Source organism: Sinocyclocheilus rhinocerous, unplaced genomic scaffold (genome assembly GCF_001515625.1).
Source record: "Sinocyclocheilus rhinocerous isolate Xijiao unplaced genomic scaffold, SAMN03320098_v1.1 scaffold507, whole genome shotgun sequence".
Classification (NCBI taxonomy): Eukaryota; Metazoa; Chordata; class Actinopteri; order Cypriniformes; family Cyprinidae; genus Sinocyclocheilus; species Sinocyclocheilus rhinocerous.
Genome location: NW_015649561.1, coordinates 1,042,537 through 1,062,976, shown reverse-complemented (window position 1 = coordinate 1,062,976; position 20,440 = coordinate 1,042,537). Strand labels below are relative to the sequence as shown.

The following is a 20,440-nucleotide window of genomic DNA, read 5'->3' as shown; positions in this document are numbered from 1 at the left end:
ACCACTTGGAACAGGGACGTTGCGGAAGCCCCATCCTTCCCGAAAGAGGTTTTGGAAGCACTAACACATATGAACAACCGTTTAGGTGCATATGGAAGATTGGAGGTGATTGTAACTCTCTTGGAAAATGGCAGAAAGTCTGCCGGGGAAACACGGGCTCCGAGGCTATACCGTGGATTTACACATATGGGATCCACTTAGGTCTCTATATATGGAACCCAGCGCTCTACCGGTTCTCACGGATTCATCGAGTTAGGGCCTGGCACAGGATGTTCCACCACGTCTGGCTGCCGAGGGGATGGAGGAGCTTAACAGGGTCTACAGTACGGACTCTCTGGAGCGGTTTTAGCAAGCCGATACTAAACCGGGGCCTCTCAGTGCTTCAGGAGCAGCGTCTTCATTGATAGAAACTTCCGCTCAACTGACTGCAAAGGCTCAAGAGTTTCCAGAGGTCCAGAGTTTCCAGAGGTTTCCGTAGACCGCGCCTTGTCGGTTGATGTACGTATCGGTCGCAGTGTTGACCGTGCGGACCTGCACGTGCTTGCCTCGTAAGCGCCCTTTGAGACGGTTCAAGGCAAGGCGTACTGCTAACAACTCTAGGTAGTTGATGTACCAGTGCAGTTGGGGGCCCGTCCAAACCCCCAACACTGCATGCCCATCGTACGTGGCCCCCCAGCCGGTGGTAGAGGCATCCGTGTAAACCACAGCATGCCTGGAGACCTGTTCCAGGGGCACTCCTGCCCGGAGAAATGCAAGGTCTGATCACAGGGTGAAGGTTTGGCAGCAGACCGGTGTGACTTGGACCCGGTAAGTGCCGCGTTGTCACACCCACCTCAGGACTCGGCCATGAAGCCAGTGTTGAAGCGGTCTCATATGAAGCAGCCCCAGCGGCGTGACTGCTACTGCCATATGCCCCAGGAGCCTCTAAAACTGTTTCAGTGGGACGGCTGTCCTGCTCTTGAACATATTCAGGCAGTTCAACACTGACTGAGCACGTTCCTGCATGAGGCGTGCTGTCTGTTTGACCGAATCGAACTCCATACCGAGAAAAGAGATCCTGAAGGCCCAACTGGCTGAGGTGCGAGAGCACCAAGTCCCTGAGTTCGCACAACTGATCCTGAGACTGAGCTAGTATGAGCCAGTCGTCGAGGTAGTTGAGAATGCGAATGCCCCGCTCTCTCAGGGGAACAAGGGCTGCCTCCGCAACTTTCGTGAAGACACAGGGCGACAGGGACCCCCCTTCGGGCTGGACCTTGTACTGATATGCTCGTCCTTCGAACGCGAACCGCAGGAATGGCCTGTGGCCCAGAAGGATCTAAACATGAAAGTATGTGTCTTTCAGGTCGATCGCTGCAAACCAATCTTGGGGACGGATGCACCCGAAGATGCGCTTCTGTGTGAGCATCTTGAATGGTAGTTTGTGAAGGGCCTGGTTCAAAATGCACAGATCCAAGATTGGTCGTAACCCACCGCCTTTCTTGGGTACAATGAAGTAAGGGCTGTAAAACCCCGTCTTCATATCGGCTGGAGGGCCCGGCTCTATCACATCCTTCACCAGTAGGACTGCGATCTCTGCACGCAATACAGGGGCATCTGCAGCCTTCACTGAAGTGAAGTGGACGCCCCTGAACTTGGGAGGATGCCGGCGAACTGAATAGCTGAGTCTGATGGTCTGAAGGAGCCAGCGAGATGGACTGGGGACCGCTAGCCATGCTCCCAGATACCGTACAAGTGGCACCAACGGAACCACCGATGTACCCGCAGTGGGGCAGCGAAGAGGAACGCAGGGACCCGGCCCGGGCGCCTCGTAGCCGGTCCGAAGTGGGGTCTGCGGGTGTGCAACACTTACCTGCGTTCGGGCAGAGGGTGCATGAGTAGCACGTTTGATCGCACTCTCGAACCTCCCACAGCTGCTCACTGGTGAGAGAGGAGGGTGAGTGTGATCCGAGACTAGCCCGTCCACAACTCCCCGTCCCCTCTGGGGACCCAGAGATAGAAGAAACTGCTCTTTTATCGAGGTTTTGTGTACCACTGGGGAAAAAAGAAACAAAAGATTCTCCGCCCGGCGCTCCTCCGGGGGAGGGAGTGGTACGTTCACCATCTCCCGAAGTGCAGCTCCCTCCATCTCTGGGTCGCCCGTCTCAGGGCCTCTTGCTCTTCCGCTTGCCACCAGGTACTTGCCCTGCGACCAGCTCCATGGCGCTGCTTTGCTGGAGGCTGCTGCGTTTGCTGGCCAGGTAACGACCGCGTCCAGAAACGCACGGGTGGAAGGGCATCTTTAATAAGACATCCACCCATGAATGCTCTTTTAGAGATTGCTCTTTTAGTGTGCTGAAGCACACAGGGGAGATGGCCGCCTGCAACACAAACAGGGGATAGTGCAGCCTGATGTGTGCAACCCACTCGACACGGGAAGAACCACCGCCGCTGAAGTGCCATACTGCCAACACCAGAGCTTCCCAAGAGTGTGCTGAAACTCGTTGAGTCTTCACTCTGTAGCAGAGAAGTCAGGAGCAGAACGATATAACCGCTCGGCTCCAAAGCGAAAAGTTGAGTATGCGTTGCACCTGCTGCCTAGTTATACTCGCACTGCGATCAGCGTCAGCTGGATGCAATCATCGCATGCCAATGTGCATTGGCTCGTTTAGTTTACATTCAGAGTGGATTGGTCTCACTAATGCCGAGTTCACACTGCACGATTTTCAAACTCGTCGATCGCGTCTTTGATAATTCACACTGCGTGATTGTCACTCGCGTGAACGAGCACCGATTTGCCTCCCATGGTAGGACTTTTTTCGGCGATTTCGCAAAACCTGTCGGCGAGTGAAAGATCGGGCTAAAATCGTGCAGTGTGAACTCGGCATAAGCGAGATCCCAATTCGTCGGTCATTACTGACGTGACGTGGAGAGTGACCGACTGAAAGGGAACTACACACATCCATTAAAAAGTCCTTGGATGTGTCTAAAAGCTGAAAAAATTCAGTCTGTGTAGGTTGGAAAGCATCAAGAGAAGTCTGAATTCAGTGTTTGTGCAGCATCCTGTCTACTGCCGTCATCTGCTTGACTTTTGAAGGCAGCACAGAGCTACCTATGATATCCCACAATACTGTGCAAGTGGTTTGGTAGTTTGTGAATGAATAAATGGAGTGAATGTATTTATAAATGTCTATAAATGTAGTTTGTTTCCCCTCTCCAGTTCTACTAGGAAATAATATTGTAAAGATTAAATATTTGCTTGTTTAAATCTAAAGGTCACTTGAAATCATTCCGTTTCTTTAAGAACTACCTTTATACAAAAACACTACCTGTGGAGTCAGTAGCCTTCGGATTCGGTAACAGAAAAAAAAAAAGTGTTAGCTTTATTCCGAATTATCTTGATATGTTATCTTGAAATCACCCTAGTGAAAAATAAATGTATTTGAAATACATTTATTTCATGCTAAGTATATTACAAATACATTTACATATTTATGTACTTAATAAAAATACCCTGCAATTGTACTTTTAGTTTACTAAACTGGTATACTTAAAGTCTGCTAAATTGGAACAGCTAATTTTGTACTTAATGCACTTTAATTGTGTTGAAGTAGTGCTGAAGTCCAGCTAAAGATATACTGAAGTATATTTGATTGTGCTAAAGTGGAAACATTGCAAGTATAATTCAGGTACACTTTAAATATCTTGCATCTTTTTTTTATTGCCCAGTGTGTCCTGACATTGTTGTACAAAAAGTTGTTTTAGTCTAGCTTTGATACACTCTAACCACTCCAATCTCTTTAATATTATGTGCTGGAACAGTGAAGAAGGCCCTGGAACCAGTAAAGCTGAACGGATGGGGGACACCTGAGGTGAACAGCGAAACCATGCAGACCAGTGAACTCTGGGTGTTTGCCGGCGGAGACATCACCGGCTTGGCCAACACTACCGTGGAGTCTGTCAACGATGGCAAACAAGCTTCCTGGCACATCCACAAGTACATCCAGGTGGGCTCTCCACTCAATAAGCCAATCCATCTCATTCTGCATTTGGACGTCTTACACAACATACTTAGTGTTTGGCCACAGTTGTGTAGCTTTGAGAGCCTGCTTCACATTATGTGTTAGTGCCAGCAATTTTCAGCATTAGTGTAGCACTCAAAGTTTTACGCTCACAGTTTTTATAGCGAGGGCATTATTCCACAGGGACTTTTTTTTCTCAGGGTGACATCTTGAGTGCTTTTTGGCTTCGACACTCAAACGGTAGAAGTTTCTTCCTTGGTTTTCCTAGCAGAAGACTATTTTCTGTGATTTCGCATACAGACCTAAGCGGCAGCATAAAGAGAAGGTTCATGCAGAGGTTAATCGCTAATGTAACTGTGGCCAGAGGAAGTCACGCTGAAGTGTTTGTTCGGCAAATCCATTTCCCCCCCAAAACCATTCTGTAATTTTGGACTACAGAGAAAGAGCTGTGCAAATATTTGCTAATGGGTTCAGCGGTTCAAGATCACGTAAATGATTGGAAGATAAGATCACATTTTGTTGTGGGTGTTGTGTTTAAATTTTGGTTATTGGGCTTTGTGTATGGGTTTTCAGTGGGATGAGGTGTTCTCTTGAGCAGTGTGCTTATTTTTCTTCCTTTTTAGCTTGCAAAAAAATTTTCTGTGCTAGTAGGGGAGACCAGAAGCAGTTGTAACACAATACATTTCCTGAGTCACAAACAGAGTGATGACACTTACTCAGCACAGCTCAGTACAGTCTCTCTTTCTGCCTGAGAAAAAAAGTGCCATCATTTCAACTTCTGAGAAATTGTCAGTACACAATATTTTAGTGGTGTGAAAGTTTTTTTTTTTTTTTGGCTAAGTTTATTTTGTCTAGTGTGTAAAAATTAAAATGAATTGCAAATTTTAACACTTTAACTCAGTGTAGCTTCAGTGTAGAATTTTCTTTCAGGGTCATGTGTAACAGATTATGAAACAAAAATTATTTGACTTTAATAATAAATAAATCATATTTTTTTTAATATAATTGTATGTGCATGTATACATGTAAGTTCATGAAGAGCTTTATTATATAAAATATTATACACTCACCGGCCACTTTGTTAGGTACACTTTGTAAGTACTGGGTTTGGCTCTCTTTTGCCTTCAGAACTGCCTTAATATTTCATATCATATATTCAACAAGGTGCTGGAAACATTCCTCAGAGATTTGGGTCCATATTGACGTGATAGAATCATACAGTTGCTGCAGATTTGTCAGCTGCACTTTCATGATGCAGATCTCCCATATTACAAATTTGCTCTATTGGATTGGGATCTGGTGAGTGTGGAGGCTATTTGAGTATAGTGAACTCTCTCAGTACATTTACATGGACAACAATACTCCGATTTTAATACGATTAAGACAATACTCTGATTAAGAATCTACCATGTAAACAGAGATTTTTGATTACCTTAATCCGGCTAAAGTCATAATCGAAGTAAACACTAATCGAATTAAGACATGTGGAGTATTCCTATTTTAGTCGCGTTATTGAAGTGCAGTAAAGACATGTACACACCTTAATCAAATTATTACCGTTGTGTAGGACTTTTCGCCGCATTTTGCAACAGGATACACACACGGCAGTGGTCAACCGTTTGACGGCAAACAAAAGAATGGCTTCATCAACGCCATCGTCTGTTTGCATGTATAGCATGACAAATAATTAACTGCATTTGAAGCTTTCAGTAAATTAAAAATGAAAAAAAGGAATATGCTAAAAGCAACTCATGTAAACACCTTAATCGTAATATTGTCTTATTCAGAATAAGGTACATAATTAGATTATTGATGTCCATGTAAACGTAGTCATTGTCATGTTCAAGAAACCAGATCGAGGTGATTTGAGCTTTGTGACATGGCGTGTTATCCTGCTGGAAGTAGCCACTGTGGTCATAAAGGAATGGACATGGTCGGCAACAATACTCAGGTAGGCTGTGGTGTTTAAACGATGCTCAGTTGGTACTAAGTGTGCCAAGAAATATCCCCCACACCATTACACCACCAGCCTGAACCATTGATACAAGGCAGGATGGATCCATGCTTTCATGTTGTGTACGTCAGATTCTGACCGCACCATCTGAATGTTGCAACAGAAATCAAGAGTCATCAGACCAGGCTACCATTTTCCAGTCTTCTATTGTTCAGTTTGGTGAGCTTGTGTGATTGTAGGCTTGGTTTCCTGTTGTTAGCTGACAGGAGTGCTTCTTTGCATTGCTCATTTGTAACAAGAGGTTATTTGAGTTGCTGTTGCCTTTCTATGAGCTCAAACCAGTCTGCCCATTCTCCTCTGACTTCTGGCATCAACAAGGCATTTTGCCCACAGAACGTCTCGGTTACGTATGGTATGTTGTGCATGAAAATCCCAGGAGATCATCAGTTTCTGAAATACTCAAACCAGCCTGTCTGGCACCAACAACCATGCCTTGTTCAAAGTCACATAACTTATTTCTTAACCCATACTGATGCTCAGTTTAAACTTCAGCAGATTGTCTTGACCATATCATCTAGTTGATGCCATGCGATTGACTGATTAGATATTTGCGTTAATGAGCAGTTGAACAGGTATCTATCAATGTGGCCTGTGGGTGTATATAATGAGAATTATTTATAATTATATAAAATAAATAACACATCTTAAAAATATGTATAACAATAACAACAATAATAATAAGCATTCTTTAATGAACATTATTGAGCTAAAGTGACTGGCTGAAGACTGTTTGTCATTCATTGCAGTATATAAATATTTCAGCTCAAATATAATTGTAATTTAAGTTCAACCTAGGCCATTCCTTTAAACACTTATCTGCTAAAAAAACATATCAATGGAAAAATAATTCAGTATTAATATTTCCTTTGAGATGTATTTTTTTGTGTGTGTGTGTGTTTATTTTTTTATTTGTGATCGCAATACAGGCACATGAAGTAATAGTTTATACGTGTGTGTTTTCTCTGCAGTCCCTTCATGGTAACACAGTAAGCACCACTCCCAAACTGCCCTTGTTTCACTGCGCCATCGATACAGTGGACATCAGCGTGGAGATGTGCGGGATTAAGTTTCCTAACCCGTTTGGGCTGGCCAGCGCTCCACCCACAACCAGCGCAGCCATGATCCGCAGAGCCTTCGAGCAGGGCTGGGGCTTTGCCCTCACCAAGACCTTTGGCCTGGACAAGGTATATTTACAGAACACAGAAAAAAATCAACATGCAGTACGCCATAGGCTCCACATGCACTCGTGCTAGGATTTGGGTGGTGTGTTTGTGTGGGAAGCGCACACTGCATTGCAAAGTATCAGCGGAGCAAAGTCTTTCGTACAACATCACAGAAACTGAAACCTTGGCAAAAATCCCCAAAAGGTCATAAGCATATGAAAGCACCAGCACTGGGCACTGCTAACAATAATGCAAGCCTTTCCAGCTTGTGAAACAGCTCACAGACACACACTCATACACTCATACACACGTATGCACACACTAACACTAGCTATAATGAACCACATTCTGGTGGCTTTCTTAAAAATAAAAAATAAAAACCAACAGCCCTCCCATTAGGCAGCCATGCATCTGCCTTGTTAGCAATGTAACATTTTGTTCTTGACAGGAGGTAAAAAAAAAAAAAAAAAAAAGAAACAGGCATGAGTTTTTTATTGAACTCCAGCAGAAAATCTTTTTGTTTTAATTTACTTTCTAATTCAAGTGATGGGAAAATTAATCGGTAACATCTGTTTGTTCTGGGCTTACTGGCAGTCCTTGATTAGTGGAGCTAGAAATGGAAATAGAATTAAAAAAAGAAAAAAGAAAGGAGAAGAGAGGCAGAGCGCAGGGTTTGAGTCGTATCAGACGTCGCCATGACAACGGCAAGAGGCGTCTGCGCAGCTCTTCGATCAAAGCGTCAATTTCACAAAGAATTTAAGAAAGCAAATGACAGCGTTTAAGGGACTTCAAAGAAAAAAAGTAGTGGAAGAATAAAAGAGCGAACATTTTCAAAGATTGCAGTTTCATAGGAGGAGCCTAAATAGTTTTATCAAGTCTGAAAAAAGGAGAAAAAACAGAATGATTTAAAAAAAAAAAAGATTAGTCTGGGTTGAATTCAGTAAAGGTATTATTGAATTAATATCTCATTCTATTGTGTCCACCATTTGCATTCTGTGTCTTTGCTGTTGTATTGACAGTCTGTTTACTTTTTCCTCAAGACTAAACAATCAAATAGAAATAAAAGCATAGGCGGAGTACTAAATAATTTGATATTGTTCAAAATTCACCCACTATTGGATGGTATATCAAATGTACCAACCGCCTAAACCCCCATTTTTGCCCCTCCACTCTAAAACTGAAACTCTTTCTAGTCAGACATACACTGGTCATGAACTGAGAAATCATAATTCCCTTGATCTTTTGACATATAATAGGTCATTGTGCTATAAAAAAAAACATTCTATAAGTTACAAAACTTTCAAAAACTACAAAAACGTTCTTGTTAGTTTAAAAACTAATTATATTGAACTCAATCTGCCAAAACGACAGGATGTGGAATGTGCCACTTTATGATGTAATAGTGTGGCTAAACACTTCCTCCGCAGAAGAAGATCAACGCCTGCTTCTACATCGCTGCCTGTTTAGCCCCGCCTACCGATTCGTGCATGTAGTGTAAATAACAAGACAGGGAAATGCGGGTGTATACAGAAACCAAATGATCAACTTCATTTGATTAACTTTAATGAATGCCAGACCACTTTGTTCACTTAATTGTACTGCGGATTCGCTTACAAACAAGGCACAATTCGACGCAGGATTTTCAGAAAGATTGAAATTAAAAGATGATGCTGTGCCGACTATATTGAATCCGATGTCGCACCACACAAGTGTGAGTAACTGTTTCCATTATGTGGTCACTATTGCTTTGTCTGTTATTATAAATCGTATGATAATTACTGAGTATTTATGTGTTTTTAACCTAAAACATAGCAGTGTCCATCTAGGAAGGATGTAGGCTGTCAAACATACAAAACTATTAGCCAATCATAGAAGTGGGCGTTTACTTCCAAATCTACAATCCGCCACGCCTATTCAAACAGAGCATTCAGATGAGGGAGGTTAAAAACAGGCCAAAAAATAGCCTATTACTTATAAATTAGGAAGTCTTTTGATGTAAAAATCTTGATAACATTATAAGTAGACCTCAGAGAAAATAAAAAACAAAGGCAGTTCATGACCAATGTCAACAACAAACCCCAGCTAATAATTCTTCTAATTTTACGCTGCAGTAGCGAGATGAAGCCATATTTCGGTAAACATAACTCATATTGCTCTCCACGTGCTAGAATGACTGCACTGAAACACTCTCTCCCTTTCATTCTCTCTCGCAGGCAGGATAAAGAAAACCCCTCAGTGTCAACATGTTCTCCGTGTCTCCGCTCAGTGCTGTCATTAGAACATAGGGGACTTCTTTTTAATATCCTGTTCTCCTGAGCCGCGCTAAGTGTCGTCCGTTGAGGCCACGCTGCATCAATAGCGTTCGGAAAGCCCTGCGATTGTCAAGCTGTATATGAAAATAGCCTGTGTATATGTGTGCCGAATAGCTAATTTACCTAGTGCTAACAGGGGCACCCAGCAAGCAGGCGGCACTTTCATTAATTATAATTAATGAGATGCATTGCATATGTAAATGTTTTATTTTTCCCTTCTGTCTCAAGATGCGAGTCCCTCGGGAATTGGCTCCACAATGGCTTGGAGCGGCTCCAGAAACGGTTTTGCATGACAGTTAGTGGCACTTCTCTGTTATTCCTCGTCTCTGATGATCTAAGAGTCCATTGGTCCTCAGATCCACACGAGGAGGTCATGTGGTCAGATCTTAGTCATCAAACGGCGACTTGTAGACTTGATGGGTGCCGAGATCTTAGATGGATCAGAACCTCCAGGCCCAATTAGCCTTTTAAGTCGTCTCTGTGTGAGAGACTTCGCACAGTGTCACGCTTTTTATTCCATGGTGCCATCGCAGGCAGGCAGCCAGGAAGTGGCATGTCAGAGCGCCGGAGGGCTAAGGGGCCATCACTCAGTCAGCGCTGTGCTAATTGTACATGAGAATGAATGATGGCTGCTATTGTTCTTTTATGCGAGGTTGATTGCCTATTACTCGTGTTCTTGAGCTCACACGAGCGGTATCCTGAGCCGACGGATCAGCTGGTTGGAGATGATGTTAATGCCGGCTGATTTTTGATGGAGTTCATTATGCCCCTACAGAGTCATGATGAATTTTAAAGTTAGCAAGAAAGGAGGTGAGCCAGATTTTCGTGTACGGAAAAATACATCTCCCTCTCGCTGACACATTCATCATGACATTGTCTGGGTCGCTCCTGACAAAGCTCTGCAGCTATACCCACTTTCCCCTCTACTGATTTAGCCGGTTATGGATCGGAGTGCAGTGCAGAGACAGAACTCGCTCACTTCCTGCATGAGAAATAAGCCCATCCCCTGCTGTTTAAAACACATTCAATCATTGTCATAGCTCAGACAGGAGCTTATCACACCTAAGCTTTAAAACACACCACTTCAGGCTACGAGACTTAATATCTGCAGTATAAAACTGCGATGGAGGAGCAGATGAGATCCACATCTCCTAATTAGCCTCTAATTGCACAGTGCTTTGTCCAATTAAGTTAGCGTTTATAATGGTGGGTGTGAACACATTGTATTCTTTCTAGTCCACTCTCAAAGCTATTTGACTCATTGATCTAATCTACTTGGCAGATATTGACACGTAAGGTTTCATAAACCATGTAATTCAATGGCTACAGTTTATTCACACAAGCAGTGTTTGAGACTGACAACCGCATTTATCAACATGCTTGACTCAAAAAAATGAATGCGTTCATTCATTGATGGACAACTCTCAAAAGCTGCATTCACACAGTCAGTATTTGGGATTGAAAACTGTACTAACAGGTTTCACTCTCAAATGCTGCATTCCCGATCAGAATTTGGGATTGAAAACCGTATTTACTAACAGGTTTTGCTCTCAAAAGCTGCATTCACACAGTGTTTAGAATTGAAAATATTATTTAATAACAGGTTTCACTCAAAAGCTGCATTCACACAGTCAGTGTTTGGGTTTGTAAACCATATTTACTAACAGGTTTCACTCTCAAGAGCTGCGTTCACACAACGTTCTGAATTGACATTCTGATTTATTAACAGGTTTCACTCTCAAATGCTATGTTCACAGTCAGTATTTGGGATTGAGAACTGTATTTAATAACAGGTTTCACTCTCAAGAGCTGCATTCACACTAGGGCTGGGTATCGAGTTCGATACTTTTTAGGCACCGACCGAAATGCCTCGAAGGACTAGGGCTGGGTATCGAGTTCGATACTTTTTAGGCACCGACCGAAATGCCTCGATACCATCGAGTTTCGAAAAACGTCTCGTCGTTCGGTACCAAATTTCGATACCTAAGGGGTTAATCTCATCAGTGTCAGTGAGCCAGAAAGCCTGCAGCCCTAGCCGGTGTGTTCGACTAGAAGAGGTGTGGATCATGGAAGAGAGAGCACAGGCAGACAGCTCTGGAAGCTGCTAATGCTCATCAGTAAATCAGTGGAAAATAAATAGAAATCAGGATTCTGATTTCATAAAATTGGTATCGAAAAAAGTATCGTTCAGGAACCGGTATCGAAGTCAAGGTATCGGTATCGATATCGAACATTTTTGAACGATACTCATTTCACACAGTGTTTGGGACTGACAACCGTATTTAATTTTACTCTTAAATGTTACATCCCCACAGTATTTGAGATTGACAGTCATATTTATTAACATATTTTACTCTCAAATGCTGCAATCCCACAGTGTTTGGGATTGACAGCTGTATTTATTAACAGGTTTTACTCTTTAAGAGCTGTGTTCACAGTCAGTATTTGGGATTGAGAACTTTATTTACTAAAACCTAAAAACTTTGAATACCGTCTGTATGAGTGAATAACCAAAGTAAACCTGCACTTCTATTTTCATAATAGTTGTGGACTGTAAGCACAGTGAGTAAATATTACAGATGGTGACTGATAAAATCAAGAAGGACTAATCACAATTCACACTTTGCTTAATAGTTTATGGTTTCCATAATTTCTCCTGAATTATGGAACACTAAAACCATATACAGGTGCATCTCAATAAATTAGAATGTCGTGGAAAAGTTCATTTATTTCAGTAATTCAACTCAAATTGTGAAACTTGTGTATTAAATAAATTTCATTTTAGGGTTCAGCTGTGTGCTTTGAGCAGGTTTGTCATGATTCTTTTTTTTCCACACCAGAGTCAATAAAACATTTCTTTATGGCACTGCTGCAACCAAATTGAAAGCACACATTTCTCTAGAATTATATGCTGCACGATTAAGTTTTTCCTGGAACATACAAACCTGTTTTGATTTAGTTAGTAGTATAGTTTGAGCTTGAAGAGAGTACAGTATGTCTGTATTGCCAATCCATAGAAAACATTCTTGACAGGCTCTAACCCCAATAGGAGCACCAGGTATTGTTGCACAGTTAGGTAGGACATCTGTGCTCTCTCTTCCACTTCCTCTCTGCTAAGGCCCTTAAAAAAACAGGCAGCCTACTCAGTCCCTCACTCCCATGTGGGCCAGCCGGAGCAGGTAGGAAATCAATGGTGGCTGGGGACAGACACCTGCCGTCCCGCAATTAATGCCAATTCGTTATGTGCACGTATCTCTGCAGGGAGACAGAACTTTCCCACACTGATTCAGGCACCTTGAGTACACAACTCTAGAGAGAGCTAGATAAAAAGTGTTCCCAGAGGTGAATTTAGATGGCTTTACATTCGTAGATGTTTGCATGAATATGAATGATTGCAATGAATTATTCAGATGTCTTGGTATGTTTTGTGACTCTGTACTTTTATTAACATACACTGTATTCAATGGATTGTAAGTTGCTGCCACTGGGCTATAAGGGCTTCTTTGTATAGGATTATAAATCTTGGTGATGTTCTACATTTAACTAAGTGGCATTTTCATAACTGGATGGTGGAAATGTTTAAAGGTTTTATTATTTCATTTCATGCAGTACCTGGGAACTGAACACATGTTGTTGCTGTTGCTAGGCTATGATACACTACCATTCAAATGTGTGGTTTAAAGTGGCCCTATTATGTATTTTTGAAAATTGCCTTTCATGCAGTGTGTAACACAGCTCTAAGTGAATGAAAACATCCTGCAAAGTTTTAAATCTGAAAGTGCACCGTGTATAAAGTTATTGTCTCTCAAAAGCGACTCTGAATCATTGAAACGAGTCGTTTTTAAAACGAATCCCAAGCCGTTTCATGTTTCGCGTTGGTCTGAATGAAAATGCAAATTCATTATTTGCCACTAGGTGCCGCTTTTGGAGCGGTAAAATAGCGGATTTCCCGGTAACGCTGAACACAAAGCAGCACTGTGCTTACAAAGGCTGCCTTATGAGGCATTATGAAATGTGGGGACTCCCAAAACCAAAATATGAACCTTTCATTACCCATAATAGGGGCACCTTAAGTAAGAAAAAAATAAAAAAATAATATATATATATATATATGAATACTTTTTTTCAGCAAGAGTGCATTAAGTTGAACATTTTGAACCTTCTATTCATCAAAGAATCCTGAAAAAATATATTGCGATTTCCACAAAAATATTCAGCAGCATAACGCCATTACTGATAATTGAGCACCAATAATAACTGATAAGCAAATCAGCATATTAGAATGATTTCTGATGGATCATGTGACACTGAAGACTGGAGTAATGGATGCTGAAACTTCAGCTTTGCCCTCACAGCAATAAATCACATTATATTTTCAAATTATATATTTAAACAGAAAACGGTTAATTTAAATGTAATAATATTTCACAATATTGCTGTTTTATACATCAAAATATTTTTCATAAAAAAACGCAGCTTTGGTAAGCATAAGAGACTTCTTTCAAAAACATTAAAAAAATGTTAATTATTCCAACCTTTTGACTGCTAGTGTATATTAAATTAGCAAATTAAAGATCAACAAAACAACTTCATTTAGAGGTGCCACATGCAAGTTCAAACTGAGCTTGTTTCATTTTTTGTTCCCTTCCCCCCGTTTTACCTACTGTTTCCTGTCTTTTCTTTGAACATCACTATTTAAAGGCAAAAGGCAAAAATCCTTCACACTAGACTGTGATATTTGTACACGAAGAATGACAAAAAACAAAAGGGAGAATGTATCTAGAGGGCTTTTTTATTCGTTAATGCAGTACATGTATATCAGTAAGCACTATCCTCGTCTACATACTGCTGAAGTGTCCTTGAGTGTGCTTCACTATCGCCCCAGGCATGCTGTATGATTGCCAATACTTCAGCCTATAACATGTGTATAAGATGCTGGAACAGCGTTCGGCGGTGCTGAATGGGTGTAACAGTGCCAAGGCCCTCATTAAAGAATACATAGCATGGAAAGTAAAAGATTCACACTGAGATGGCAGAGGTGCGTGTGAGAAACAGTTTTGGTGCAAGAGTGAAGCCTGCGTGGGGATGTTAGCATGTAGCAGTTAATTTTATGTTTGTTAAATGCAGGTGTCGTGTGTGGGAAGTTTGAGTTTCATGACAGAAGAGAAAGCTTTGTAGTGACTTTTTAATCAGTCTACGTGAAGAGTGGGAGTTTTAAGCCTAACTTTTCATTCCTTACTTTGTTGCAAAGATATTTTTATGAGATGTAAATCACGTTCACTCACCTTTATAAGGCCTCGGAGTTAAGATTTTCTCTACAGCACTTGAAGCCCTGAGTTATTAACAGATGAAAATAAGCACCACATTTTTTTACCCAAAGAGACATAAAAAAGAAAGTTTTAAATCCATGTTTAATTGTAAAAAAATAAAATTTGAAGCACAAAAGGTTTTTTTTTACTTTATTGCTTAAAGGAAAAAAGTGAAAGTTCTGTCACCGCTTACACTATAATGTCATTTCTAACTTGTGTGAGTTTCTTTCTTCCATGTAACACAAAAGTTTTGAATGATAGTTTTATATGAGGAATAAGGTGAGAATTTTACCTTAAACCCTTCCTTGACAGCTGGAGTCTCCATTCAGGGCTAAACAATGAGGCTGATAATTAACTTGTTAATTTTATAATTATTGATTAATTTAACATTTTATGACAAATAAATGTATTTGAGTTAAAAGGTATAATAATGCATAATATTTTTTAATAATATTAAAATACATATTAAATAAATTCCTTACTGTTGTTGTATGGAACAAAGCAACTTGGACATTCAGCTAAATAACTCCAAATGTGTTTTTCCTGAAAGAAAAGACATTTCTGGGTGTCCAAAGACAGTGAGGGTAAGTAAAAGAAGAATTTCATTTTTCAGTGAAGTATTCCTCTAATATGGGTAATAGCACAAATATTTAGATGTCCTTAATGAAGTCAAGAGCTACTTTAATAAGAGTATACAAAACATCTTTACACTGTTTTTCTCTGCTCTTTATACAGGCCTTGGAAAATATCTCATACAAGCAGCATTCATGTTTTTTCTTAGAGGCTTTTAATGACTGAGATCGTTCCTTGTTGTTGTACGTTCTCATCATTGTGTCCTTATTGCTGTTCAATGACTTCCTGTGTGTGATTTTCTGGTAGTACATCAATCAAAAGCAATGTAACGGTTGTTGTAAGAAGCCCATATGCACAATATAACACACGACTGCACCTAAGATGAGTGTCTGATTATATAGTCAGTAAATATCAGTATGAGTGTGGCCATGTGAGCTTTTCAGCTATTGAAAAAGCTCCTCAGAAAGCTCGATCTGTACAGTATTTGTTGATGTGAAGTTACACAGGGACATTTATCCTCACTTAACAAACTCAAATTCCCTTCACTTTACAGAACCGAAAGCCCAGACTGCTGAACTCAGTGAAAAGCAAAGAGGAACCGCTCTGTAAAATGTGAATATATCAATTAGTAATGTGGCCATGACTGCTGAGAGTTTTGAAAGATGGTGATTTAAGGCCGCAGCCAGTATACTAGACATAGACTTTTTCAATTAAAAAAAGGAATAGACTTGAAAGTAAAGGTCATTTTTTAGACTTTCCGGAACATCCATGCCACATGAATGGATCGATTTATAAAAGCCTCCCCCGAATAACCACAACAAAGTAAATCACATAGACAAACATTACATTTAAAGTGCCCCTATTATGGGTAATGAAACGTTCATATTTTGGTTTTGGGAGTCCCCAACGACAGATTGACATGCATGCAAGGTCAAAAAACACTTTCATTGTCTTATAATATGCATTTATTTTTACCTTATTTGCTCAACGACTCCCAAACAATTCGTTTAACGATTCATTTTTCCAAACCCCTCCTTTGCGTGATGCTAATCTGCGGTGATTGGTCCGATTGGTCTCATTTTCATTTCATAATGCCTCATAAAGCAGCCTCTGTAAGCGCAGTGCTGCTTTGTGTTCAGCGTTACCGAGGAAACCGCTATTTTACCGCTCCAAAAGCGGCACCTAGTGGCAAAGAATGAATTTGCATTTTCATTCATGCCAATGCTAAAAGACCAGCAAGTGGGCGGGCAACATGCTAATGTTTCATGTTGACGTCAACATGAAACGGCTTGGGATTCGTTTTAAAAACGACTCGTTTCAATGATTCAGAGTCGACTCTTTATTTTGAGAGACAATAACTTTATACACACGGTGCACTTTCAGATTTAAAACTTTGCAAGATGTTTTCATTCACTTAGAGCTATGTTACACACTGCATGAAAGGTAATTTTCAAAAATCCATAATAGGGGCACTTTAAACCTTTATTTTGCCCATTCATTGCCATTAAGGTCTGAAAACATAAGCTGTACAAGCAGATGAAAAAGCAGTTGTGCACGTATGGTCAAGGCCATTTAGCTGTTTACCACGTCACATCCTGAGGTAAATTGGGTTGCTTTAGCTATACATCTTTGTAAATATCCGTTACTCCGTTACATCTAATCTGCAGTCAACAACCGCGGTCTCCAACTTGTATTTCCAAGAATTTGCTTACATAAACCAGCAACCAGCGGTTGTGTAAGGTGTAATTGTTTTGCAATCTCCAGTCACGGTCACTCGTCCCTTATTCTGCGGCGGACCTGAGCTCAAACGCAAGGACACAGCAAAAATAATAGCAGCGGGAACGGATTATGCACCCTCCCTCACAGGAGTGTCAACATAATGACGGCTATAGCCATAGAGATAATTGTGGCCAAATGCTTTCCTGTGTCAGCTTAAAAAATAGCTGGACTGTTTAAATGACAGGCAGACTAATATTTAACCGGAGATTTTCTCTGAGGAGAACGAGAAAGAGGAAGTGGGGGTTGGCAGCTCGTCGGGCCGGCGTAACCGCGGCGTCTGTAATTACCCTGAATATGCCTCCAGGCTGGCCTATCAGAGGGCTTCCTCGGACACTCGAGTGTGGCGCATGGCATGACATTTGATCACTCTCTTATCATGTGTGTTCCTTTTGGGAGCGGTGCTGGCTTTAAAGGGGGGATTGCTGGGCTGTACCGGTCTGATAACCCCCTCAGTTTGTCGAACGCCACACACGCGGCCACGGCTAACCACTGACCTCATCTCTGACTAAAGAAGTGTGTGAATTCAACCCAGGTTAATGTTTGACAGGTTAACGCATGCTAATGGGCTCAGAGAACCAGAGATTATTTACTTACCACTGGATATCCTTCACACACATTACCTTAAAGAGGGTACTCACGCTGAAAGTGTAAATGTAGGTGGAGATGTGGGTAATGTGAGTATATGTACTTGGTAATCGCAGCGTTTTCTATTCTCTTATTACCTCATACATCTCAAATACCTCCAGACAATTTGTCCATACGTCTCCTTTATCAGCAATGCAGATACGCTTAGTTTCTAACTTGAGCAATGTATATCATTCCCGTGGAGACACTCGGGGTATCAGCTTTGAAGGCAGATGTTGTTGAAACGGAAGCTACAAACCACAGGCAACAAAATCACTGGTAGGTTTAACGCTCTCACGTTTGTAGGCGTATCACGTAGGCGTTTGTGATCGAAATATGCTCCAGTTTCACTACAAATGACATGTGTTTCATTGTAATAAAGATGTTTTTCTCTTCCTATGTTTCAAAAGTATACTTACAGTAGGTATGGTAACAGATTATTAGTTATTTTCAGAAGCTCATGTGCGTCTACAGATTTTAATTTTTTTTATTAAGGTTCTATTTTGGAGGCAGAAAAAGATATTTATATAAATCGTTGTGACAGAAATCAATTTACAATCAATCAGTCACAGGGGTCCACAGAATATTTACAGAGAAAAATAAATCACATAATGTATTTTCTAGGGCTGTCAAAGTTAACTTGAGATATTAATTAAATATGATTAACAATCATTTTTAAATCATTTACCAAATTTCATATTAATACTCTTTCATTCTGCTATTGGAAGTCATGAAATTACTAATTGTATTGACATCTTTAGTTTATAACATTAAGAAAAATTAATTATTTTTTAGTTTTTGTTGGTAGATGCTGGTCTGAATACTTTCCGTACCCACTGTATATATATATATATAATTTTTATTTATATATTTTTAAATAATTACCTAGTACAAGATTAAAGTCAATTATTTAATTTAGGAAATGTCTTTATAATATCATGTTTAATATTTCTAACACGGTGGGTCTTTATACATGACATTATATAGCAGTCTTTATATTTTTCTCTGTTTTTGTAAATTGCCTTGAAAAGCAACCTTTAAAGATGCTACACTACAGTATATAAAAATTAATTTAAATAAATATTAGTTTAGTACTGTTATTATAATCATATTTGAGGTTCCCGAGCATTGAAATGTTTGAAAACGCCTGTTCTTGTCTATCCCATCTGACCCTAATGTAAAGAAAAATTACATTTTGTTTGGTCATGTGTTATCTTGCCTCTGGTGCCCCCATATAAAATGTTGCACGTGTCAGCTCTGGTTATCTTAATTGTTTAAAATTGTGTGGCTCCTAATTAACACATGCAAATGAATCCTAATTGCTCTTACTAATGGGCCATGCTCTTATCAATGAATTTATCATAGTTTTCTCTTAATTGTGAAAAAAGGCTGAAATGTGCTTGATTGATGCTTATATCATGAATATATAGCAAGCTTTTGTGGAATTTGACATTTTGATAAAGAAAGAACAGATGTGTGTGTAAAGGTTCCAAAGGAAAAATGCATTCAGGCTCCATGTTTGATCACTTTCAGCCTAGCGAATGCAGTTTGTGTGCTCTCTCAGTGCTAATTGCAGTTTAGCGAACAGTGACAAAGTTTCTCTCTCCTGCAGGATTTGGTGACCAATGTGTCACCGCGAATCGTGCGTGGGACTACCTCAGGTCACATTTTCGGTCCTGGCCAGGGCTCGTTCCTCAACATCGAGCTCATTAGTGAAAAAACAGCCGCCTACTGGTGCAAGAGCGTGGCCGAACTCAAAGCCGACTTCCCCAAAAATGTGAGTTCACTTTCAGCTTGTCTTTATCTCATCTCTATCTCTCCCTCTTTTACTCTTATTCCCACAGAAGTTTTCTCATAATGTGATTCATTACTTTGTTTCTCACTTTTTGTGGCTGGGGAGCCTTGTCAGTGTTTTATCAACAGCCATAATTCTCCATAATAGAGGTGCCATCTTTTTCCCTCGTTTTCTGTCCCTCAGTAATTTGAGTCACTTTTGCTCTGTGCATGTTAACTGCTTCACGAGTAATTGTGTAATAGAATCTCACTAATAGAAGATTTTCCAAGGCCTTCATTCTCTTCTCCTCCCTCCTCTCAGTTGCTCTGCAGGCAGATGACAATAGCTTTTTGTAGTGTTCTTTTCATCGCAATCAGCCATCTCTTTTCTCTCTAATCATTTGCAATGAGACAGCCCGTTTGAGCACAAAATAACTTCCTCAACTTTGTTGTCTGCCTGCTTCACTCAAGGGTGAGATTAATTTTGAATTACAGGGTGTAATTATGAAGCACAACGTCACTTTTCACACTAACCCCTTGAATCCCTCCTTCACACAGATGTGTCTCTGGGTTTATTTTTTTTCAGACTGACTTTTTTTTTGAAGTTAGAGTTTGGAGTTAGCATGTTGTTAATATTACAGTGGAGTAAAGTAAAAAACAATACATATCACAAATATTTTGGGCAAAATAATTAATTTTAAATACATGCTTTTCAGTACTGAATGAAATTTCCAAAGTAACCTATGTGACTGATTTATTTCAGTAGAATTCAATAGGTGGGTAACATTACAATCATGCAGTAACAGTCAAAATGGTGGTAGCTTCAGCAGTAAAATGTATTTAGGTAGTTATTGCATAATATTTCTGTTTAATAATTCCTATAGTTGACTTTTGG

At 40.4% G+C, this 20,440-nt stretch overlaps 1 protein-coding gene across 1 annotated transcript in view; it reads left to right on the top strand.

Annotated features, from left to right (window-relative positions):
• The window catches only part of LOC107710600 (dihydropyrimidine dehydrogenase [NADP(+)]), a 135,298-nt gene that overhangs the window by 54,871 nt on the left and 59,987 nt on the right, over window positions 1-20,440 (top strand). The window contains exons 11-13 of the mRNA XM_016515412.1: window positions 3,751-3,983; window positions 6,981-7,196; window positions 19,385-19,549. Coding sequence (XP_016370898.1) covers window positions 3,751-3,983; window positions 6,981-7,196; window positions 19,385-19,549 — 614 coding nt within the window. The remainder of the gene's footprint in view (window positions 1-3,750; window positions 3,984-6,980; window positions 7,197-19,384; window positions 19,550-20,440) is intronic.